We start from the raw sequence: 25,938 nt of genomic DNA on the forward strand, positions 1-25,938 counted from the left end.
TTTTACTCTTAGCTGTTAGTCATCCACCGGCTTTTCCTCCAAGAGATGTTTGTGTTTTTAAAAGAGCCTGATGATAGAACAGAAAATCAGAGTTTAACCGAAGGTATCACCCTTCTAATGAGAGTATTTCCTGTACTGCTAAGAGCATAATCTGGGCTTTGGTAGCCCCTCAGAGATAACACCTTGTGTTGTCCCCTTTAGGTTAGAGCTGCGGAACCAGCACCAGCCACTGAACATGAAGAAGGTTTTGACTTTATCTTTTTAAATTTGCATTATTCAAACTCATGTCAGAGTCCACACAAATTCTTGCAAATGTGTTTTTGTAAGAGCTAGATGTCACCCTGCTTCCCTGTGTTTGGTATCGGCCAATGGGAGAGTTATGGGAATATCATATTCCTTCCTCAAAGCCACTTAAAGCTGTGCTAGATTTGTGGGAGCTTTTTGATAATGCTTTCTCCTCAGGGTACTCTTTCAACTTACTACCTTCAGGAAAACTTCTTGAATGAATAGTCCACCAGTGCTGTCTCTGCTTTCTCAACACCAGATCATTCTGCAACCTCTTGCAATTTGGCTGCTATCTCTAGTCATTTTACTAAGTTCTCTTTCTCGAAGAATCTCCAGTGGTCAGCCAACCATCATAGCCATTGGTCTTCAGCCTTCACTCCTGACCAGTTATTCTCTACCTGGGGGCATTTTTCTTTCTTTTCTCCTTCTCTTCCCCTTCTTTGGCTGGTGTCACTTCTTTCAGGAACCCTTCCTTCATGACTCCTTCCCTCAGGCCTGATTGAGGTACTTCTCCTGTGAGCTTTCATAACACCTCCTGCTTTTCCACTATTAAACTTACTGTACTATATTTTAATTAGTATGTTATATGTTTCCTCTTCCAACCCCTTCCCCACCCTCACCCATGACTGGCTCTGCGAGGGCAGATATCATGGCTGTTGTATCTACATCATTTACCTTGTACCTGTACATGGTAGGTGCTCAATAAATGTTTGTGAAATTAACAAATACATAAAGAAAGATGACATCTGAACAGTGACATCTACAGGTTCCTCTAGAGTAGACGATGAATCCCTGGTTTCCTTTACAACCTTTGATTCTCCCTGTTTCCCATAGACCTCCAATTAGAAACTGTAGAGGGGATGTTAGATGCTGTCAATAAAAAGTGACATCCGGCCCTGAGGAAGAAGACAGTTGTCAGGAAATCCTGCCCATTCATATTCAGCCACTTCATTACCAGGCAGGAACTCTGCATTGCTTGTGTTGAACAAGTAACCGCTACCTGTTCATAAAATGTGTGAAGTGGATGAGTTTTAAGGATTCTGACCATCAGCAGAATGGGAAGCACATTGTTCAGAAGACCAGGCAAGTGGGCTATAATGAATTGATCATCATTATGAAGGGAGAACTTGAATATCTGACTGACCACTACAGAGAAACATAGACTAACAGTTAGAGGAACTGATATAGTATTGTGTATATTCAAAACCATGTAGACAGTACTAAATTTTCTGGGTCATTTAAATAATTTTAAAAGTAGTTTTAACTACATGCGATTTTACTTTTCAGATTTTAGAATGCAAGGTCCCTTCCCTTACCTCTGAAAACCAGACTCTGTTATATTCAGGGAGTTACATCTATTCTGTCGATCTACCACGTATTGGGACAGGCTTTCTAGAGCATTTAAAAATAATGTGGAATCCTGATCACATGCATCTTATCTCTTGAAATTGGGCAGAAATTGTTAACTGGGTGTAAGGGCAATGACAGAGCACAACTTTATTAGGCAGATTTAGTGAGCAAATGTAGATTAATATGTATGTTATAAAACAGTGTGATTAACAACAGTCTTTTTTAAAAAGTATGTTCTATAGCTTTCGTGTAGTTAAGAGTAGATACTCTATGTAATCTGTTTTAGAAATATTTTCATTGAAGACTGTGGACTTTATAGCAGACCCAATGCTCCCTGGAAGAGCTCTGGTTATATGAGAAACAGATCTGATAGAAGATGCTCAAGCTCGTCCCACATCAGTTACCCCGCTGAGATCTCAGGCTCAGATGTGTGAAGTGGAGCTCCTTGCCCTCCCCCTTGGCCACACCTGTTCCTCCTCTGGACTTCCCCTTTTCTAGTAATTTCTGCCTCCCTCTTTCCCCAAGTCAGCCAAGCTCAGAGCTTCCCAATCAGGACTACCCTCTGACTTCCCTTACTTCTGTTATCGCCTGACCCCTTCTCTTTTTTTGCATGGGGTCTTGCTATGTTGCCTACGCTGGTCTCAAACTCCAGGACTCAAGTGTTCCTCCCACCTCAGTCTCCCAAATAGCTGGGATTATAGGCATGAGCCACCACACCCAGCTTTGTTTATTTATTTATTTTTGAGACGGAGTTTCACTCTTGTTGCCCAGGCTGGAGTGCAGTGGCATGATCTCAGCTCACGGCAACCTCTGCCTCCCTGGTTCAAGCACTTCTCTGCCTCAGCCTCCTGAGTAGCTGGGATTACAGACATGCGATACCACACCCAGCTAATTTTGTACTTTTAGTAGAGAGGGTGTTTCACCATGTTGACCAGGCTGGTCTTGAACTCCTGATCTCAGTGATCCACCCACCTTGGCCTCCCAAAGTGTTGAGATTACAGGCATGAGCCACCGTGCCCAGCCACCTGGCTCTTATTTCCTATTCTCTTGGGGCATATGGCAGAGTTGCCTTGAAGTATAATTTTGTGCTGTGTTCAGAGACACCATAGTGTAGAGAAAATATAGTGTGGAGTGAGGTCAGAAGACCCACAGTTACTCTCAGCTCACACTCAATCCTAGCAAGGTGACCATGGGCCAGCCACTTAATTTCTCTGAGAATCTGTATCCTTATCAGGAGCAAACAGAGTCAGTAATTCCCAAGATACCTTCCTTATAGGATTGTTATGAGGGTTAGTGGCAACGTATGCAGCAGTACTTCATGAGCTAGAAAACACCGCTATGCTGATGCATAGTAAGAGTAATATTATATTATGTACCTAGGATTGTACTTAGCACATAATAGGTGCTTGATAAATTATGCTTATTATTTCTAAGGATATTAAGATATATCTTAATATAAACACATACATTGTTTGGTTCTATACTGGAATGCTGATTCAGAATTTGGGGCTATGGCCAAATAGTATACTTTTGTCTTTCTCTGATCCAATAACAACATATTAGGAACAACCAAGGTGCTGCCTTTTTACATTCACAGATTAATTTCATCCATTAAAAAACAGATGACAAAATTAATTACACATTGTGCAATCAGGGATCCCAAATTGGCTTTAGAAAACACAGTATGTTGTAAATGAAAACAGTCTCTGAAGGGAAGCTCACTCCTCGGAGACTTGCTTAATAGAATGTTTATCGGCAGCATGTCTTTAGTAAAGAGGTGTCTGGAATTCCCATCTGGGATTTATTAGTCTAAATATTCAGGTGGTCCGGTGCCGGATGTTAGTTCTTAACTTAAAGGAAACAAAGTTTCCAATCTCAGGACGGTGAGACTGCTACTCTTTTACAGTGGGCAGCCGCTGCTGGTGTCTTGCTTGCCCTGGAAATGCCATCAACTGAAATGGAATTTTGTTCAATCCATCTTATTAATGGTTCCTAAAGCAATTGTGATGGGGTTGATAGGTGGCTAGTAAGGTTGCCTCTGTAAAGATAAGCACAATCCATTAGTTAAGTCCTGGAGTCCACTGAACTTCTACCGGGGATGTTTGCATTTGCTCGGCACTCTGTTTATGAAGATGTCGAAGGAAGTGCGTCTATTCTGTGCATGTTGTAAAACAGAAGGTTTGCAGCTGTCAGATTTATTTTTTTCTTGGCTCCTTTTCTGACAGAACTTTTGTAAACTTGATAGTTTTATAGATTGTCGAAAATTACTAACCTTGGTTCTGCAGATGCCATGCAAATTTTCTTGTCTTTTTTTCTTTCTTTGAAGATAGCAGATATTTATGTACACAGTTTCTTGTAAGGTACTTTTTGGGGAAGAGGAAATTAAGATTATTCTTATATGCTATCATAATATTATGAAATGATTAAATGATTATTTTATTAGTTATATAGTGCTTTGAAAGTGTCCAACATGCATTGTATGCTCTGGAAAGAACAAACAAATGAAGGGTATAGTCTTGTGTTTTAAATAGCTTATGGAGCTGCCTCAGAAGACAACTAACATCAAGATTATCAACTTTAAGTATAGCACAAGTTCACTGTAGAAGTATAGGTCTACTGTGGGCTTCAATAGGCTTTTAAGAGGAGTTGGGACCTGAGTATGGCTTTGGGAGGGGTAAAAAGAGGATATAACAGCTGAAAAAATAGACCAGCAGCAGCTGCCCCCACTGTGTGGCCACACAGGGTGTCATGATTCATCATAAGGTTTGTCTCAAGTAATTTCCAGTTAATGAAAACAAGTGTCAAAAATTTCTGAATGATTCCTTTTCAAACCACTCATATCTACGTGTGTGTGTGGGCGCACGTTCATGATTTTGCCTCTAGTCGCATCATTCACACTCACTTGCATTGCCGTTGCTTTCTTTAGGAGAGAGAAGTTGGTATTTCAGCTGTTGTATTAGTCTGTTTTGTATTGCCAAAAAGAAAAACCTGAGTCTGGGTAATTTATAAAGAAAAGAGGTTTATTTGGCTCCTGATTCTGCAGGCTGTACAAGCATGCCACCAGTATCTGCTTAGCTTCTGTCGAGGCCTCAGGAAGTTTTTCCTCATGGCAGAGGTGAAAAAGGAGCAGATGTGTCACACAGAGAGGGAGCAAGAGAGAGGGGAGGAGGTATCAGGCTCTTTTTTTTTTTTTTTTTTTTATTATACTTTAAGTTCTAGGGTACATGTGCATAACGTGCAGGCTTGTTACATATGTATACTTGTGCCATGTTGCTGTGCTGCACCCATCAACTCGTCATTTACATCAGGTATAACTCCCAATGCAATATTTTAATGAACCAGCTCTCACATGAACGAATAGAGCAAGAGCTCACTCATTACCATGGGGAGGGCACCAAGCCACTCATTAAGGATCCACCCCCATAACTCAAACACCTCCTATCAGGCCCCACCTCCATCACATTTCAACATGAGGCTTGGAAGGGACAAACATCCACACTGTAACAGCTGGCATCCTGGGAATGGGGCCTCACCCACAGCCTGTCCTATTGGTGTTGCCTTCATGGGTACAAGGACTGGGGCAGCCAATTGTTGTGTGGCAGGTATGAATTAACATATTTTTAGCCTCGGTGAGCATTTGAATTTTCAACCCATGGTCTTGTTTAAGGGAAACTAGCTTAAAATCTGTTAGGTAATGCTAACTAGAGATGATGGCTTTACTGACTGCCGCAGGAATGGAGAGAAAAAAAGGCCAATCATTTTGATGTGAGGATTAGAAATAAGGGGAGACAGAGCAGGATATGTCAAAGATAATTGTAAAGTTTGTAGCCCCCAGTCCCTAAGTGAGAAAAACTTAATATTATAAAGAGATACAGTATTAAGTACGGTTAATATTAAGGTCCCATCTGTGCCTTCAGGGATACCCCTAGATAGGGTGAGCCTAAGGAACCATTCAAGCAGACAGTTCCTAATGGCAGCTGGAAACATGTAGGCTAGAGCAGAGCCTTCCAAATGTTCTTGGCTCATGCACCCTTAGTGGTCTCAGTAATTTAGTGGTCTTAGTAATTTTTTTTGTGCCATTTCTAGGACAAAAGAAATACTTAGCAGTTTCATTTGTTAAGTGCTTAGTTCCAAACAACTTAGTATTTCTGTATTAATAACTTTGTGGTTGTGAAACATAATACATATATATTGAAATATTTAAAAATAATGTTTTTATGTTACTCTTCATTTCTTAATGGAATGTATATAACTGTTGGGCATTGCATATATTGGTCAGGGTCTAATGAGAATATAAAGTACACAATAATTTAAAGGAAAGTTTAAAGAAGTATTAGCTAGGAAAATAATATGACAGTTCCTCAAAAAATTAAAAATTGAATTACCATATGATTTAGCAATTTTACTTCTGGGTATATACTCAAAAGAATTGAAAAGGCATCTCAAAGAGATATTTGTAAACCAATACCCAAAAGGCAGTAGCAATCCAGATATCCATCTACAGAAGAATGTATAAACAAAATGTGATATACACATACAATGGAATATCACCAAGCCTTAAAAAGGAAGGAAAGTCTGACCCGCTACCATATGGATGAACTTGAGGATATTATGTTAAGTGAGATAAGCCATCACAAAAAGACAAATACTCTTTAATTCCACTTATGTAAGTTACCTGGAGTAGTCAAATTTATAGAGACAAAAAGTAGAATGGTGGTTGCCAGGGGCTGACAGGCGCAGACAATGGCGATTTAGTCTTCAGTGGGTACAGAGTTTCAGTTTTGCAAGATGAAAAAAGTTCTAGAGATGGATAGTGGTGATGATTGTACAACAATGTGAATGTACTTAATGCTCCTGAACTGTACATTTAAAATTATTAAGATGGTAAATTTTATACTGTATGTATTTTACCACAATTTTTTAAAAATACAAAAGAAAACAAACTGTTAAGAAAAAGAAAAATAGTTAACTATAATGGGAACTAGGTAATAGGAAGTAAAGAGAACTTTAAATAACAGAGAAATAGCAGACATAAGGAGCAGCCCCTACCCGTGCTCTGATAGAGCACCCAAACACAGGCTTCTCTCCGCTCCAGACCCTGCTGGAGATGTCATGGCCTGCTGTGGCTCCCTGGCTGGCAGAGAAGTCACTGGGGTGCTGTGCTGACAGAACTTGCTAGAAATCTACCCTGTAAGATGCTGAGGAAAGCTATTCATGTGGAAGTCTTTCACTGGTTGCACTCTGCTGCAAAAATTAACCAAGAGGGATGCCAGTGGAAGCTGCTGGAGGCTGCAAGGTGCTGACCATCATGTTCAGCAGGAGCCAGTTGCTGAAGAAGGTGTGAATGCTCTAGGAGCCATGCGTGTTTGCAGCAGCGTGCAGAAAGAGTGTACCAGAACCAGGAAGTAAAACTGCTTCTTTCTGTAATGTCTCTACAGTACTCTCCACTGATGAAGCTCAGAATGGTACCAGCTAACAAAATAAAAAATATGTAAAGGTCCCTTTTACGTCTTCACATAGTGGGTAATGAAGGGTGAATTTCGAGCTGTGAGGCAGTAAACTTATTATAGTTCCTCAAACCTAGAAATTGGGTTGAATCCCAATACCCTAATTTCCTGTTCCGCATCACTTTTCAACTAATACTTGCCTTTAACACAGCAACTACCAACAACCTAGCTTTGCAAAGAAATGACATCATCAAAAGGAAAATAACCCAATATAATGTTAAACTGTGAATTCGCTTGAAATAGTCGTTCATGCAAGCATCTGAGAAATGTTGTGTATTACTTTGTTTCCCTCAAAGACAAAATATCCTGCACACCTCTGTGACTTTGCTATAGTGCCCTGAGGTACACTGGCACATAATTTGGGGACCTCAGAGCTAAAATCGTATCTTTTTCAGCAACTCTTGACCACATCACTCTAACATGAGACTGTAAGATGCCAGTTTGGTTAAGAGTACGAGTAATGTGTAAAGTGAAAATTGTATGAGGTCAGTATTATTTTAGAAAACCTCTTAGGAAGTTACCAGGTTGGAGACTGATATACCATCTCCTATTAAGTATAAGATTTACTCCCACTGTTTCCTTAGCATTGAAACAGGTTGCTATTTCTTTAAGACCAGATACTAGAGTTAGCTTGTCTTTGAGGCATTTTGCTGTGAAACAATACATGGCCTTAAACACAACATTCATCATCAGTGTGTGAGATGCTCACAGTGTAAAAGTCCATACAGAGACTAGAGGGAGAGAGGGAACAGCAAATTTCCAGCTCCTTCTCATGCTTACTCTGCAGCATAAAATCATTAGGGGGAATGGTAGCCAATGTACCCATTTAGATCATTTCTTTGTCTGATGTGGGCTGACTGTATATCATTGAAATTGAGAAAATTAAATGGCATATGATGGGGCTTTGCTGAGTTCAGTAGTAAAATATCTGTTGAAACAGACCTCCGATTGAAAAGGTTGGTGAATTTTAGATCTCCTGTTTCTACTAGGAAATTTATGGACTTAATATTATCTTTTTTAGGTAGGCTAGCACATTGTTCAGGTGAGCAATTTCTCAAAAAAATGCATTCATCTTCATGATGCCTACAACTTTGTGAATCCAAACTAGTACATATTTCTGCAGCTCTTCTTTAAGGAGAGGCTGAGTAACTTAAATTTTGTCACCTGACCTATTCAAGAGGAAAAACTTCTGATGCATGCCTTTCACTGCTACCTGCAAAAATAACCTCCCGTTTTCCCTGAAGTCCTGTTTGGATAAGTTCTGCTTCAGTTCACATTTTCACCACCTGCTGAGTTTTTCTGTTGAGTGTCAGCCTTGGCTACTCTCAACTGCAAGCCTATGTCAGCCTTTTCTGTCTCCTGAGCAGTCACCAGTTGGCACAATTGTTAATGGATTCTACCCATGTCAGAAACTCAATGCCAACATCAAATTATGGCAACTAGAAGTGGGTTAGACTTTCAAATAGATCTCAGACCAGGAGTCTGTGGTCCAGATTCCACAAATGGAGCACTACGTTGGTCTTCTTTGTGCATTTCACATTTCAAATTTTGTTCAGAAACTTAAAGCTTTTAACTGCTCAAGTGCAGTCAAGTAGGGCCCGTTACTCAATCTGTCTTGGCATTGTTTTCTGCCCTCTTGGAGTGAGCACACTGAGGAGAAAGATTATCACAGGGCATCTCGAGCAGAGCTTCTTGCTTCTGAATGCTCACGATAATCAATAGCAGATGTGTGGCAAGCACTGGAAAGTTGCATAACTGTCTCACACTGAATTCAGCTACATCAGCCAGCCAATGTGAGGGGTCTCCACTAGGTTGTTGAAAATAAAATTTAGTTAAAAACCTATGTTTATCTCGTCACAAAATTATTTCCTTGCTGTAAGGAGTAAAGGCAGTGGTTAGAGTGGAAATAATTTGACAATTACTGCCCTTAGACTTGAATTTTAGTTTGGTATACAGAGGAACTTTCTAACGGTTAGGATGGATATGGGGTTGGTTTTTCAAGGAGGCTGTCTCTGGTAATGAAGTTTGTCAAGGCAATTCTGGATGAATGTCTGTTGCCGGTGATGTGATAAGAGATTGCTTCATCAGCCAGGTAGAGGATTAAACAACCTCTGGCTGGGTGCGGAGGCTCACGCCTGTAATCCCAGCACTTTGGGAGGCTGAGGTGGGTGGATCACCTGAGGTCAGGAGTTCGAGACCAGCCTGGCCAACATGGTGAAACCTCATCTCTACTAAAAATACAAAATTAGCCACGCATGGTGGCACATGCTTGTAATCCCAGCTACTCGGGAGATTGAGGCAGGAGAATTGCTTGAACCCAGGAGGCAGAGGTTGCAGTGAGCCGAGATTGCACCACTGCACTCTAAGCGACAAAAGCAAAACTCCATCTCAAAAATAAAAATAAAAATAGACAATATCTAAGGTTTCTTTCAAGCCTGAGTTCCACACTGTGATTTTTGATCCCTTTTTCCTTCTGCTGCTTTTCTGAAGGAAGGCTGAGGATGCCTTGGTCAGACGTGATGTCGTGCCATCCTGGCCACTTCAGTTTGCCTTTCCTCTTCTTCCTGGTGAATCCCTTCTGTGGCCCCTCTCATGCTGTTTCCATGTTGACCCCATTCACCTGAGCACAGGAAAGAAATCCAGCCCTTTTGTTTTCCTTTTCCATTGCTAGACCATACACATTAAATTGCCACACCTATCTGGAATATTTATAGAGCCAGCATTTAGGGCCTCCAAATAGACACTCTTAAACAATCTGGGACAATCTGGCCTTCATCATGATTATATCTGGAAAAGTGATGAGGGGAACCTCATGATTTTCTGTGTTCCATCATGTTCTTTACTCATTTCATCATTATAACAACCTTGTTAAATAAGGGACGTCATTCTTATGGTACAGATGTGCAAACAAAAGCACAGAGAGGTTAAATGACTTTGCCTATTTTTAGAGGAAAAATGAAGAAATAATGAATAGGAAGAAAACTCATCTTAATGCAAATGAGGCACAGCCAGTGCTTGCTCTGCTGATGGTGGTGTCAGTAATCAGGCCCAGGTCTCCCAAATTGAGTCTGGTGGTCTTTTCCTTGCTCCTGGCAGCCCATATCCGATGAGGCTTACTGAACTTTTAATTAAGGTCCTTACTGAACTTTTAATTTCAAAAAAAGATTCATAATTTCAGGCAACTGAATAAATAGAAGTTATTGAATTTATAGCATATTTAAAGCACTGAATATCAGGAATTGAATGGCTTCAGTTTAAGGCTGTGATCAAATCATTTGAACAGAGAGATTTGACGATGGTCCAATGCTAGAACCATGGCCAGCCATAAGCTCTATGGGGACCTCCCAATATTAGCAATCTTCGAGTTACTCCTCTGCAAAATAAGGGACTTGGATTTTATAGGAACAGTTTAATAGAGTGAGAAAGTCTGGATGTAGGAGACAGGAGGCTTAGACTGCATTCATTGTGGTCTAAAGAACATTATTAGTTTTGTGACCTTGAGCAAATCACGTAACCTCCATTTCTTTAATTACATATCTGTAAAATGAGTATGATGACCCGAGGGGGCTAATTTGGGAGTCTAAATAAAACCTAACACAAGACGTTATTGCTGAATACATCCAGCCCTCCATATCTGTGCATTCCATATTCATGGATTCAGCATCTGTGGATTCAGTCAATGGCAGATCAATAATATTCTGTGGGAAAAAAAATCCCACAAAGTTCCAAAAGGCAAAACTTGAATTTGCCACTTTCCAGTATTATGTTGAATTTATGTGAATGAAGTGATATGTAGGCATTGTATTAGGAATTATAAGCAATCTAGAGATAATTTAAAGCATATGGGATTATATATGTAAGTTATATGCAAATATTGCATCATTTTATACAAGACTTGAGCATCTTTGGATTTTGGTATCCTCAAGGGTCCTGGAACCAATCTCCCACAGATGCCGAGGAATGACTGTGTTATAAAAGAAGGACTGTGAGTCATAAATTGTTCAGCTAATATTTTCTGAACTGATTTTGAGAGTATGCTTGTGTTTTATCATCTGCTAAAAGCTTTTAACAAGGAAGATTTCTTAGGAGAGAAATACACCTAGAAAGCCTAGGAAACAAGCACATCCCAGATGTATTGTTGTCTCCCTATGTGTGCTCATCTCCAATGTCAGCAATTCTTCCCATTCTCTCAGAATTAGGCACTCACATCTAGAGCATTAGTGAATGTGTAGAATGTATGGGAGAAGTCACTGGGCAGACTGAGGAGAGGGATTACCCATAACTTCAAACTCCCAGGACCTGGCTCCCAGTGGCCTTCTCCCTCCCTCATCTCCACAGTCATCCTCAGCGTCTTCCTCTCACGTGGTTCTGCCTCAGCCCACCTCAGCCTCCCCAGTCTTATCCCAGTGCAGATGGTCCCTGGCTCACAATTTTTTTAACTCTGTGCGTAGTTGTGTGTGTGTGTGTATAGACAGAGGGGTCTCACTCTGTTGCCCAGGCTGGAATTCAGTGTATGATCATAGCTCACTGTAGCTTTGAACTCCTGGGCACAAGTGATCCTTCTGCCTCAGTCTCCCAAGTGGCTAGGACTACAGGCATGTACCACCATACTCGGTTAATCTTTTAAAACTTTTTTTGTAGAGTTAGGATCGCTCTATGTTGTCCAAGCTGGTCTTAAACTTCTGGCCACAAACAATACTCGCACCTCAGCCTCCCAAAGTTCTGGGATTAAATTCATGAGCCAGTGTGCCCAGCCTTACTCTATTTGTATTCTACTAAAAGTGATACACATTCAGTAGAAACTATACTTTGAACACCCATACAACCCCTCTGCTTTTTTCACTTTCAGTGCAGTGTTAAAAAGTTACATGAGATAGTCAACATTTTATTATAGAACAGGCTTTGTACTAGATAATTTTGCCTAACTGTAGGCTAATGTAAGTGTTCTGAACACATTTAAGGTGGGCTAGGCTAAGCTATGGTGTTCAGTATGTATTAAATATATTTTCAACTTATGATGGTTCTATCCTGATGTAGCCTCACTGCTAAGTTGAGGAGCATTTGTACTCAGCACTTAAGGCCACTTGAGGCACAGAGCTTGACCTTCTGCAAAGGTGCATAAATGACTCCACTGTCATTTTAGCATCTTCTTCTTCAAATCTACTAAATACAATTTTCTTTTTTCTTTTTCTTTCTTTTTTTTCTTTTTGAGACGGTGTCTCACTCTGTTGACCAGGCTAGAGTGCAGTGGCACAATCTCAGCTTGCTGCAACCTCCACCTCCCAGGTTCAAGCGATTCTTCTACCTCAGCCTCGCAAGTAGCTGGGATTACAGGCACCTGCCATCGTGCCCAGTTAATTTTTGTATTTTTAGTAGAGACAGGGTTTCACCATCTTGTCCAGGCTGGTCTCGAACTCCTGACCTCATGATCTACCTGCCTCAGCCTCCCAAAGTGCTGGAATTACAGGCATGAGCCACCACGCCCAGCCATAAATACAATTTTCTTAAGGCTAAGACAGTCAAACAACCTGGGCCAGGGAGAGGCCATGGAGAGATACCCACTTAGGCCTACTTGTGTTACGAAAGGGTAAATGTAAACGTGTCTGAGGATAATAGGAAGAACTCAAAGCCTACAGGCCTAACCAGGTGAGACCAAGACACAGATCTCTCCCACATATGGGGAAACAGGAGTGAAAGCCAACTTTTTGTATAGATCATGGAAGCCTTTGAAGGCTTTCAAGGGTGTAGACAAAAATGATACAAGAAAAGTTGAAGAAGGTCTCAAAGTCAAATTGAAGGAAGCAAATTCAGCCTCATATCAGTAGGATAGAAAAAGAAAATGACCGTTTTTGCGAACTAGAGGCTATAGTTCTAGAACTAACCTCTATAGAACTAGAGGCTAGTTTACAGAGATGCTTCATATTTTTCACTGCAGAGAACGTAACATTCTTGAATGTGAGTGGAATATTTGATACCTTCTGATTAAAAGGTACCTTGTCTTCCCAGTTCTGCCAGCCAGCCTTCTAATTTGTGTGAGTCTGAAAACTCACTGATCTCCCCTTTTCTTAACAGACATCTAGGGGGTTGTGAGCAAAAGGCCTGAAAGTCAGGCCTTTAAAAAAATTCTTTTGACAGCTTTATTTAAGGCATAATTTGGAAAGAGATTTTTCTGCTGCTCTGTGATAAAGTTCAGTCGAGAGTTGGTGTTAATAAACCTTCCTCAGAACCAAAGTGACTTGGAAAGTTGAGTTCTTTAGGTCTGTGGTCAAATGAACAAAATTATATCAACAAGCCCCACGTGAGTAGGGTCCGTTTAGATATGACACATACAAATTTATTTGATTATACCTCAATGAATGAATAAACCTTCAGAATCTTAGCCAGCATTTTCATTCTTCCATCTTGACACAAAAGGTGGGAGTTCCATTATTATACACTTGTAGGAGTTCAACATAGTATTTAAGTACAGTTTGTTACTAAATGAGAAGTGTTGCTAACTTAGTTGCAATTTTGTATCAGGCAGGCCCTAATAGATTGTTGCCATGCGAAGGATGTTGGGGTGTTTCTTAAACATACAAGAATCAACAAGTCCCACCTACAGGAGATAACAAATCATTATGATGTACTGGACCATTATTCACTGGGGCTAAGAAGTAAATGATCCCCTTTTGAATAAAAGCACAACAAAATCAAGATGACCTGGTATATATCTGAGAGCAGCAGAAGAGCAGCAGAAGGCCAAGGGGATCCCTAGAGAATCAGCTGCCCTTTGTCACCATGTTGCAAGGTAGGGGTATGGGGCAATGTAGCTTGCCCAGAGCAGATGGCTTTGAGGTTATACAGGAGACTGAGGAATGTCCTTATTCACATAAAGCCTTTTAAAATAAGCTGAGCATTCATTGCTCTTGAGCTGAAACAGAACATTCTTCCCCAAGGTGACTGCTTGCTTGCATTTAAATACAAAAGAAGTTTCTCTCCCGGCTTCCTGAGGCCGGTGGTGAATGTTCAAAGATCAATGAAGCTCCTATCTAAAATGAATTATAAGGCTGACGTGGGGGCGCTTGAACTATTCATTCAGCAGTTGTAAAACAAGTAGCACATTAAAGGACATGTATTTTAACATATCTTATGTGATTTGTCCCCAGTTGGACTTGCAAAATGACATTTAATAAATATTCCTTATGAAGGTACTTTCTAAAAGAAGAGAGTGAAAGTAATTCTGCTGTGGGCAGACTGGGCCTGAAATTTGGGTTTTCTGGATTTGCATAATCATCACCTTGAAAAGTTGTTGCTTTACCCCAATTATAGATCAGTGGAAGCTCTTGTGTAGCACACAGCCCTGGTGAGATCCCTTAAGACCCCTTGTGGACTCTCTGTGGACATCTGGGTTGCAGTGAGGAAGGGCAAGGATAGATGGTATAGGGAGAGAGGGGGCAGAATGATGACTTGGGCAGGACAGGAAAAGCCACTTGTGACTAGTGAGGGAGCATTTCTTTGGGTTCAGAATCATCCTCATCTCAGGCTGTCTCCCCATGAGTCTGAGATGACCGAGTGCAAGGTATACATATCAGCAGCTCCTGACTCAGGATGTGTGGCAGAGGGGACCATGAAGTTAACTGTGACTTTCGGAAGGGTGCAGTCTGTTACCCTTTCGGTGGCGAGGTCAGTTTCCGGGAGGCTCTGCAACACTGATATTTTCCAGATGTTTCTCCTCTTCTCCCTTCTCTGGCTGGCTGTGTCTTCCTCCCTTCATCCTGCTCTTTCAGTGAAATTGAGATAACATGTTAGCATCTTAGCCATATTAGAATCTCTCAGCAGTAGGATGTGATTTAATATCTAGACCTCTTACATTAATATTTATAATAGCCTTCACTGCTTGTGAATAGCATAAGCACTCTTTTCTGTTCAAATTCAATACTGAAATAAAACCCAAGAGTATCTTTTATAAAAATTTACTTTTAATGGTGCAATAGTAATAATCTATGTAGTCCTTATGGTTTTCAAATCGCTTTGTGCTTATATTACCTTATTTAATGCAGACATAAATCTGTGAAGTAAATAATACTATTTTTATCTTCATTTTACAAATGAGGAACTGGAGGCTCAGAGAGGTTAATTTGGATAAGATCATACAAATAATAAATGGCAGAACTGGATTTAAATTCAAACTCCTTAAATCCATGTCTTTTTAGTGTTTCTATTGGTTTCTGCCTATACAAAATGGGAAATAAAGAAAAAGGAGCTGGAAAATAAATTTGTCAAAATAATATATTTTTTCTCATAATTTCCAAGCGGATCTTTCAGTATGTTATTTGGGACTTTATGCGTGAGACTGGCGATAGAACAAGTGTTCTACAAGATACCTCCATAAGACAGGCCTATCAGTGGCAGCTCTTGTCCCCGCTTTGCAGAAGGGAAAACCAAGGCTCCACAGAGCTAAGGGGACTTCCTCTCAGCCAATTTGTAGGGGCCTGTGGGCCAGAGCCGGGGGCAGAATTGAGATCTGTTGTGAAGGCTCTCCTGCTTCTTTATTCTATCAGCATTTCAAATCCTGAAAACCTCCCCCTTGGCGTTTTGAAGGAATTCATCCCCAGTTGTTGCTAGTAGCCGGTAGGGAGGGAACCGTCTCCCGCTGAGGATGGCCCGTGGGAGTAACTGCAGCAGTGAGCGCCCGGGCTGGGGTTTGAGTAACAGTGCTCGCCCGGGGCTATACTGAATGAGAAAGCAGTCTCGTCTGCTTTTGCTGTGCAAAAGGTAAGGGTGGAGGCCGCTCCACTTTCTTCAAAAGGCCCCGCTCTGGGACTTGTGAAATTGTGCTCTGTTAAGCTGGTCCTTCCAACCTGATGAGCGATATCCACGCGACTTTCCTACAAAAATAACATACCCAAGCTGCTTTAAAATCCGTAATTTTTGGCGTGCAAGACTACAAGACAAAGTCAAATGGGCATCAAAAAATGTAATCCAAAATACACAAGCATTGCTTCTCCCCTATATACATTTATTATTTATGTAAAACTACAGTGTGCTCTGAGATGAGACTTTTTCTTTGTTATACCTTTTTTTTCCGCCCGTCTGGTGCGTTTGCCGACGGCCCCTCTCGGCCCTGTGTCTCGGGAGAATCGGCTGCGGTCTGGGCCTGCGCCCCACCTGCGTGCGCCCGGGCCGAGCCAGCCCCGCCAGGTTGCCTCCGCCCCGCTGCCGGCCCGAGCGCGGCCCCGGGGGCGGACTCCCGCCGCCCAGCTGAGACGCGATTCGTCACTCTTGCAGAACTTTCCCCCTGAAAATCCCTGCACCAGAACCCGCTCTCCCGCCCCGGGGAGGTTTTGATTTTAGTGGCTTTCTTCCTTTTATTTTCCGTTGTGTGCGGATTTCGCTGCAGAGCGAACTTGAGGCTAGTCCGAGTACATGTGAGCGGTAATCGCCCCTGCAGCTGGTTACCCTGACACTATGCACTCCGAAGCAGAAGAATTCAAGGAAGGTAGGATTCTGGTTTCTCCTGGGGGCCGGCCAAGTTCTGCGGAGGAATTTGGAGGAAGGCAGTGGTAGGAGCAGATGGGAGTTTTAAAGTGAGCGGTGGGCACTTTGTACGCTTCCCCTGCGCCTTCGAAGCCCAGTAGGAGCTGGATAAGCGGAGCCCAGGTCTCATCTCGGGCTCCCTTCTCCCCCCGCAGCGTTTCAGAGGGGAGGGGAGGAAGAGTCGGACCTAGTTCAGCCAGCCCACTAAAGTCTGCTTTTTAGCTTTCTCTGGAAACGAAAGAGCCCCCCTTGGATTCCAGGAATGCAAAATGTGCTTGGAAAAGGGCTGCCTGCCTGCATCAGAACGACTGAAAGCGGGATCCCCTGGAAGATCCCTGAGTGGAGGGTCCCTTGAAAAGGGGTTTCAGAAACTAGAAACGCTGTATGTTTCCGGCTAAAAGGGGAAGCTGAGTGAGGGGAAGCGAAAATCTGTATTTGAGATATAGATTAGTTTTTTTTTTCATTGCTGCCTTTCAGCAGTGAGTTCATTTCGTTGGGGATTTAAGGGGGCTGAAAGATATGAGGGGGTCCTTGTGCAGCGTGAAACTGAGGAGAGTTTGTCTGTTTCTAACTTCGCAAAAGCAAAGGGTTTCATTTACTCCTAACAGAGAACGGGTGACAGGGCTGGAAAAGCTCCAACCAAAACACAATTATACGCTGCTGTTAGTTTGGGGAGTTTATTTGTGTGTGAGTGTTTGAATGCTTTGTTCCTTGAAACTTTATGTATACAAAAGTCTTCTTGTAAGTGGGGGGTGGGAGTGAGGGTGGTTGGGGAAAATTAGAGAGTAAGAGGGGAGACTGTTCGAGATTGTGAAATCCTCTTTCTTTTCATGTCTCTTGGAAAGCTGGTTAATTTCAAGTCAATCACAGCAGCTCTGGCAGACAGAGGAGCAGCCCCATCATTTCTCCATTTGGTAGACACCAGTTAGGAAGAGCCCTTGAAACTTGTCCCCTTCTGCCTTTTACTGATTCCCCTCCCAGAGTAAAGCTTGTGTTTCACCATATAGTCTTTGTGGGCTCACGTTTACCTTATTGTGCTGTGTGAGGGAAATAGTCAATAAAAAGGAGGTTTGTTTAATAGAAATACGAGGCTGGCATAAATGAAAAATGACAGCCAGGAGCATTGTTTTTGAGCTTGATGTGGAGTATGGGGGGAGTAATGTTTTCTTGCCGTGGCCTCTGTTCTGATGGAGCTGTGTGCTGATAGATGCTTTTCTTTTCTATGTCTTTATAACAGCAGTTTATTCAAAGTCAAAGGTAGTTGAAGGCAAATAGGAACCAGGCTGAGAGAACTCAAGGGTGAACTTCTGTGTGAATTACAAGTAGCACTTAAGTTGGCGTTTTCTCCCAGGTGTGTTTTCCCTGTCTTTTGGGAAACAGGGAGTGGGAGAGAAAGTGGAAAAACAGTATCCCAAAATGTGTATTATACATTCCCCTAGCAACATCCACAGTCTTCCCTCTTCGAGGGCCCAGCTCTCTGGTTGTAAGTTTGGAAGCAGCCTGCAGACTGGCCTTTGAAGAGGTTAATGGGGCCCCTTCTACTTGTTCCTCACCTTCGCTGTACTTGTCATCAGTTACATTCTGCAGATCGACCACAAATGATCTGGCTCTCTCCTTTTTAAAGAAAGCCCAGAATGTTTCTTTTAACGTAATCTGAGGTACTAGAATTTTAAATTGATAGCAATTAGGGTGGGATGCTTAATAACTCTTGAGGGAGATTGAACACTTTATTAATCAGATAGAATCATCATAGCTTCTGCCAGGAAATAAAGGATAGGTGTCTGTGTGTTTTGTGTGTGTTTTCTCCAAGGCCGGTTTATTGGCTGTAATCTAGAACCTTCCGGTTAGCTACCACCACTCAGATGTCTATGAAGTGAGCTATGTTGTGTAAATAACTCAAGCTATCTTCTCTATCGTTACTAATCCTTTCCCTCTTATACATAGCTTCCCCCCCCCCCCCCCATTCCTGGTGAACTTATGTATCCCATTTAGTGTGAGATCACCATGAGTTCTTAAGAATGTCTGTATTGCAAGAAAACTGCCTTTGGATGCTTCATGCCTGATTCGCTGTAAGGGGAGATAATTTTAAGTCATTTTTCTGAGCTGCAATGAGAGACTAGTATACTTTGGGGTTGAATCTTAAGTCCTTGGAGGCCAGCATATTTTTGCATATGCGTGAATGTAGAAGCAAATGACTGGGGATATTGTTAAGCCATCAGAGCTTAAAACGTACTTGACTCTGTGCCCAGAGTGCTGGATCTTTGTCCCCAGCCTATAGCCACCTCCTAAATAATTGATTTAATTTTTCCTGCTTACCAATGAATAAGTGATTGTGCTTGAGTATTAAACAGAGAAAAATAATCCAGGTCTTGCTTTATTGAAAACTGAATGAGTTTAAATTATTCAGACATAGAATGAATAGGAAAGAAGGGGAAATGAAGGAAGAAACTCACTCTATTAAAAAGGTGACTACCATTAAAAAGAGGATATCAACAGTTTCCAGTGGATGGGGCTTCCTGAGGAGATAGGCTGATAGCCTGTTTGGCTATAGGCTGATAGCAACTATTTGACATTTAGTTGCTTCCTTAGTAAATTGCTTAATTATGAAGTAGTTAAAGTGAGTGGCAGTTAAGATCTCTGAGAATCTTTCTAGTGCTAAGCATCACGGCATCCAGGGCTCCTTTGCTCTGGTTCTCGAAGCTTTGGTACCAGAAATTGAGAAAGCCACTGTTAAGGGGTGGGCGAGGTGTCACTTTGTGGGGACTTGGGAAAGAGTGAGGGTTGAGAGGTGAGTCCGGCTTGCTCCTCCATTGCCCGTAATAGCCATTTCCCACCACCACCTCACCCAGTTCTTACTCTCATGCCTCACCAGGCCTGCTATTTCACAAAGAAAACAGTAGCCATTAGAGAACTCCCTCAACTTCCTGTTCCCAGACTGACAGACTCATCTCCGTCCACACCCACCCTCTCTGTGTCTGTGGAACAGGTGTCATTTCTTCTGCAGAATGCCCCGCCTTCCACCTTGGGCTCCTCCTATACCAGTCAGTCCATGTCCTTCCTGGCTCCTTCTTTTCTACATATAGAAGAACTCAAGCTCCCCATTCTAGGACGTTGGCACTTGCTGGTCTTCCTGCCCAAAATATCCTTCTCTCCACCTGACCTCCTTTTCTTGGTCAGCTCTTTAGAGAGGCTTTTTCTGAACCTAAACTCAGATCGCCTGTTGCCCTCTCTCAGAGCACCTGTTCCTTTCCTTGCTGGCTCTCCCCACACTGCTTAACATCTCTTCTAGACCACAGCTCTCCAGGGAAAAACAATGTCTGTTTCATTCCCCGCTGTATGTACAGGACCTACAGAGTAAAAGGTGCTCATTAAATGTTGTAGATTGAATGAGTGAATGGTCTCCATTCTTTAAAGTTAATCCTTGGCCAAAAAAAGTTTAGTTGTTCCATAGTGATGATTAATATCCTCCTCTATAATAAAGAATCCCAATAAAGAACCCCCATGGTATAAGCTACCATGCTGTGTGGTGTTATGTTTTAACCTCATATGGTGTGGCAGCTTATATAATATCATTCATCGCTAAGGACTATTTTGTAAGTTTTATCCCCTATTCCTGCCCTTCCCCAGCCTTTGCTTTGCAGAGGGAATGAAGAGAAAAGGAGTTTAAAGCAGTGGTTCAGCTCTGATGCAACCAAGGGGTGCAGCTGACCTTGATGTCATACATAATGTAAAAGGTACAACATATGCTCTTAAACACCAGACTTTGACGTGCTTATCTGTTTCCTTTTATGTAGTGATTAGGCTTGGAGTGTTGTGTGCTGACAAGGACTAAAAGTGGAAAATCCATTTAGAGATCTGTCATACTCTCTTCTCTACAGTGGACATCACTTGATAACTTGGCATTGCCAGACACCTCCAGCTCTGTAAACTTAAATGCGTTTGGAGCTTTTTCCCCTCACTTCTGAAATTTTTATCATATTGAATATGCATCCTACCTTTCTTGCCCCCAGATTATGCCGTTGAACAGTCAGGATTATATGGATGATTAAATTTCCTGCTCCTGGCTGTTGGTGATCCAGGAAGTAGCCAAAAAGTGAGTGGGTGAAAGATAATGCAGTAGAGCCAGAAAAACTCAGGACCCAGTGATTTCATTTCAGAATACTGCAGAATTGCTGGATCTACCTATAAACTATTTTTTGGTCAGCATTTCTCTCTTTATGCTAGCAGCTTGGAAGTCAGTGAGATTAGTGTGGTTATAGACCTGTCTTCATTTAGAGAAGATTGTTCTTTGAAACATAGTATAAGCTGAATTAAAACAAAACCAAATCATGTGTATATCTTTAATGTTTAAGGAAGGTCTGTAGTGAGAAGTCTTTTGTAATTTAAAGTCCCTGTCCCCCAGCCAAATACACATAGAATCACCATGATTTAAAGCTAAAAGCAACTTTGCTGATCCTTCTTTCTGACGTCTTCATTTTAGAGGTTGAGGCACCGAAGCCCAGCAAGGTAATTGCCAAGCCCTTTCTACTGTCTTTAATACATGTTCTGCAAGCAAGGATTTTTGTAAACACAGGTTTTAGCATCCTGGGTATTTGTGTACAGTCTCCTTGAAGTAGGACAGACCTAGTCTGTTTATATAGTTGTCATTCACTACTTTTTAGGGGGATTTATAAAACCCAGATGAATGTTTGAACAAATGGAGATTTCCTGTTTCACCTCCTCCTACGTGTAACTCAAGAGAATAAAACATGAAACACTGTGAAATAAAATTTAGCTCTGCAAGTAGATCCTATTAGATCCCGGGTTTTGAAAGTTGTAGACCAAGTGAGAGGCAGGTAAACAGTGAGCTCACTTGTTTTCATTCGTTTGAGAATATCATTCAGGAAAAATTAGCTATTGAGGGTGCTGGTTGGGTAGAGACACTTCCTTGGGGAGAAGGTGTGTTATGTGTGTGGGTGGGAAGGGAGTCAGCATTCTGATACAGAATGCGCTGTTGCAAAAGCAGTTGGACATCCCACAGCCTCACTTTCTCTGGAGCACATTGCAGCAGGCCTGGTGCGTTCTGAGAGTCAGGACACCTTTCTCAAGAAGCACTTATGGGGCTGTAGCCCACTGCTCCCCCAGCCGTTGACCAAGATATCTGAAAGAGCAATTGCTTAAATTTTATTCTAAAAGTTTATAAACCTTGAAGAAGAGTTACAGGGATGTAGTATGTCCTGAGTGACTAACTGCTGAGTTGGGAGTAAATTGCCTAAGGGAGTGCTGCCCTGGGAATCTCTAAGACTGTATAAAGCCTGTTAGTTAGGTTGGTGTTGATATGGTTTTGAAGATGGGGGAGGGGAGGGGTTGTGTTTCTGTATACAGTATCATCTGTGGACTTAATACATTCTCCAGCTTTGTAGTGAATAATAGTTAATTTTATAAGTAACTAGGAACAGAGTTTCTTCTAAGAAGGTGATGAAGCAAAGAGACTACTAAACAGAATTCCCTACGTGACTCTGATAGCTTTAGGTGCCTGAAGTCTCCAGACCACATTTGTTGAAGTCAGGGTTGACTGTCAAGAAGTGAAAAGCAGTTCATGAATTTTCCTTCGAGTTTTACCTACCATTTATGCTTGGTGCCCGCTCACCTGGCTCCAGTATGTGTTTTCATGTGGCCTACTCAGCCAGACTGAGAAGCTGGGGACCAGGGGTGTCCCCAGTGGCACAGGCTGTTCTGCCTGTCATGGACTGTCCAGTAGACTCCTGCTTCCAGGGTGCAGCCCCTCTCCCTTGCCTGCTGCTGCCTTCTTTGGGCCTCAGGTACTCCTAGCAACAAATGTTAACTGAGCTAGCACCTCCTCTGCAGGGCCTGGGGAAGCAAAAATGTGTGTGTAGATAACCCCATCTTCAGAGAATTTTTGGTTCAGGGCATCACACACAGCAGACGTGCATCCATAGGACAAAAATACGTGATGGGGAGGGATGAGTACAGCTCAGAGGATCAGACAGTGGACCCTATGAAAGTCTAGAAGAGCGGGTATTCACCAAAAGTCATGACGGATAGGAGTGACTTCAAAGAGGGGTAACTCGTATTCCAGCTAGATCCTTTAAGCAAATGGAGAAGAGAAAAGAAAGTGTAATTGACAGGGAACCTGCTTGTGCTGTGTGCTGCGATCAGGAAGAAAGTCTACAGAAGTGTGGAGAGCAGCATTCATGGAGGGCATTTGTGGTGTGTTGTAGTGGTACATGGGGTCAGACTAGAAGCTGGGCATTCCCAGGGGGATATTGTATGTAGGTAATAAATAAGACCCTGTGAGTCAGGAGACTGATCCTACTCATGACTTTGTTCCTGGTTGTCTGTGCAACCTTCAATAGTTACTTAATCTTTCTAAAGTTCAGTTTCCCCATTGGAAAAGTTAAGGCTAGGCACAATGGCTTACACCTGTAATTACAGCACTTTGAGAGGTGAAAGGAGGTGGGTCACTTGACCCCAGGAGTTCAAGACCAGCCTGGGCAACAAAGTGTGACCCCTATCTCTACAAAAAAAAATTAAAAATTAGGCACAGTGGAATGTACCTGTAGTCCCAGCTACTTGGGAAAATCAGGAAGATCACTCAAGCCCAGGAGTTAAGGCTGCAGTGAGCTATGGTCGTGCCATTGCATTCCAGCCTGGGTGTCAGAGCAAGACTCTGTCTCAAAAGAAAAAAAAAAAAGAAAAAAAGAAATTGGATGGTTTTCAGCTGGATGGAGGAGGGCAGATGCAAAGTAGTGTTTTAGTAATGCCAAGCTGGCAAGAACCATGAATTGGTCTCGAGGGCAAGATCGAACCTGGGTATCAGGAGGCTCTCCAAGAAAGTGTGAGAGTAGCCAGTCACAAGGGGAGAGTTGATTCCCCGTATGTAGTTTCTGAGGGCAAGACTGTAGAGAAAGGAGGGGGCTGGGCCATGGATTTAGCTTCTGAGAACATCCACTTTTACAAAGGAGAGAGGTAGATGGAACCAATAAAGGAAATAGAAATGGAGTAGCTCGAGAGGTAGGAAGAAACGGGGAGAGCATGGGGCCTTGGAAACCAGAAAGGCGAGAGCCCCGTGGAGGCAGTGGTCAGCCTGTTTGTAGAGAAGAGCTGCGGAAGACGGCTTCATCTTCCTTTTGGGCCTCAGCTAAAGCCAGGAGCCTGGGTTTGAGGAGCTCATCTTCTGAGGGGTGGTAATACATCATCGGTATTCAGTCAGTATTTAGCAGGTGACCAACGGCATGAAAGAAGGCATGTGGGGCCCAGGAGGTGACTGCCCTGCTGAGAGCAAGTGCCCCAGCCTCCTGAGAAGCTGGCCGTCTCCATTTCTACATGCTTTCCAAGTCCCAGTTGCCAGTAGATTCCTTTACAGATTGTCACACCATCACCTCCGACCAGTGTTTGGAAGAGCATTTGCCTACAGGCCTCTTCCTGTGGCATCACACAAAATATGCAGTGGTACATGAGGGTAACAAGCGAATATGGACAGGAAATTTAATTCACCTTAAAAAGAAAAGTAACTGGTTTCCTATACATTCACAACATTGCTGACACCGAATGTGGGAGGGTCTTTCTCACACCAACCAATGTTCCAAATCTCAGCGAACATTGACTAGACGTCCTATAATTTAACTCATTTCTGACACTAACTGTCCAGAGTTAGGGCAGACCCCGCAGGTTAAGGGCTCAGTCCCACAAGACTGTCCTCCAACTTGAGACAGCAATTGCAAGGACAGGCGTCCCATACTTTTGACCAACTGGCTATAAATTGGGGGTTTGTATGACACCCCCTCAGGTTCAGTAATTTCCTAGAACAACTCATGAAACTCAGGGAAACATTACTGATTTATTCTAAAGGATGCAACTCAGGAAGAGCCAACTGGAAGAGATGTATAGGACAAAATACAGTGGAGGGATGCAAGCTTCCATGCCCTGTCCAGGCAGGCCACCCTCCCGGCACCTCCAGGTGACATGAAATAAATCACTGGCCATTGGTGATTAAACTCAGTCTCCAGCCCCTCTCCTCTGCCCAGAGTGGGAGAACCAAAAGTTTTAAACCTCTAATCACCTGATTGGTTCCTCTGCTAACCATTCCCCATTCTGGTTTATGAGTCGTCTCATTAACATAAACTCAGGTAAATTTGAAAGCGGCTTATTGGCCAGGTGCGGTGGCTCACGCCTGTAGTGCCAGCACTTTGGGAGGCCGAGGCGGGCAGATCACGAGGTCAGGAGATCGAGACCATCCTGGCTAACACAGTGAAACCCCGTCCCTACTAACACAGAAAATACAAAAAATTAGCTGGGCATGGTGGCGGGCACCTGTAGTCCCAGCTACTTGGGAGGCTGAATGGCGTGAACCTGGGAGGCAGAGCTTGCAGTGAGCGGAGATCACGCCACTGTACTCTAGCCTGGGTGACAGAGTAAGACTCCGTCTCAAAAAAAAAAAAAGAAAGGGACTTAAAAAAAGAAAGGTACTTATTATGAGTAACAAAAGGCACCCCTCTCACAACTATCACTCAGGAAATTCCAAAATTTTAGAGATTCTGTGCCAGGAACTAGGGACCAAGACCAAATATTACAACAAAAGATGTGCCTATCACTCTGTTGTTTTAGAGATAGTCTCACTCTGACACCCAGGCTGGAGTGCAGTGGCAGGGTCATAGCTCACTGTAGCCTTGAACTCCTGGGCTCAAGCAATCTTCTTACCTTACCCTGCCAAGTAGCTGGGACTACAGGTGCGTACCACCTGCCTAGCTAATTTTTAAATTGTTTTGTAGAGTCAAGGTGTCATTTTGTTGCCTAAGCTGGTCTTGAACTCCTGAGCTCAAGCAGTCCTCCCACCTTGGCCTACCAAAGTGCTGGAATCACAGGGATGAGCCACCACGCCCAGTTATCAATCTTACCATTTAGGAAATTCCAAGAGTTTTGAGAGCTGTAGCCAGGAGCTAGGGATGAAGACCAAATGTGTATTTCTTATTTTATAACAGTATCACACAGCTCTTCATACTGGGGGAAAGCTTTGGCCACTCAAAATTAGATAATTTTTTTTAAAGTAACGAAGGGTTTTTTTCCCCTTTTTTTTCTTTTTGGATGGAGTCTTGCTCTGTCACCCATGCTGGAGTGCAGCAGTGTCATCTCAGCTCATCGCAACTTCCGCCTCCCGGGTTCAAGTGATTCCCCTGCCTCAGCCTCCCGAGTAGCTGGGATTACAGGTGTGCACCACCACACCTAGCTGATTTTTGTATTTTTAGTAAAGATGAAGTTTCACCATGTTGGCCAGGCTGGT

At 42.6% G+C, this 25,938-nt stretch overlaps 1 protein-coding gene and 1 long non-coding RNA gene across 7 annotated transcripts in view; one reads left to right on the top strand and one right to left on the bottom strand.

Annotated features, from left to right (window-relative positions):
* TNFAIP8 (TNF alpha induced protein 8) overlaps positions 1-25,938 on the top strand; it is a 123,065-nt gene that overhangs the window by 68,076 nt on the left and 29,051 nt on the right. The window contains exons 1-2 of one of the 6 annotated variants that reach the window (XM_065546667.1): positions 16,452-16,620; positions 20,286-20,392. The exons of 4 other annotated variants lie outside the window; for them this stretch is intronic. In XM_065546667.1, coding sequence (XP_065402739.1) covers positions 20,344-20,392 — 49 coding nt within the window. In that variant the 5' untranslated portion in view covers positions 16,452-16,620; positions 20,286-20,343. Of the gene's footprint in view, positions 1-16,451; positions 16,621-20,285; positions 20,393-25,938 lie in introns of those variants that run through there. One more of the 6 variants, XM_005557578.4, reaches the window with a different exon arrangement.
* On the bottom strand, positions 13,455-16,320 carry LOC141407053 (uncharacterized). Its single transcript, XR_012414031.1, has 2 exons — positions 16,198-16,320; positions 13,455-14,901 (listed from the first exon to the last, which is right to left on the bottom strand). It is a non-coding gene; the product is annotated as an uncharacterized lncRNA (long non-coding RNA).

Source organism: Macaca fascicularis, chromosome 6 (assembly GCF_037993035.2).
Source record: "Macaca fascicularis isolate 582-1 chromosome 6, T2T-MFA8v1.1".
NCBI classification, from domain to species: Eukaryota; Metazoa; Chordata; class Mammalia; order Primates; family Cercopithecidae; genus Macaca; species Macaca fascicularis.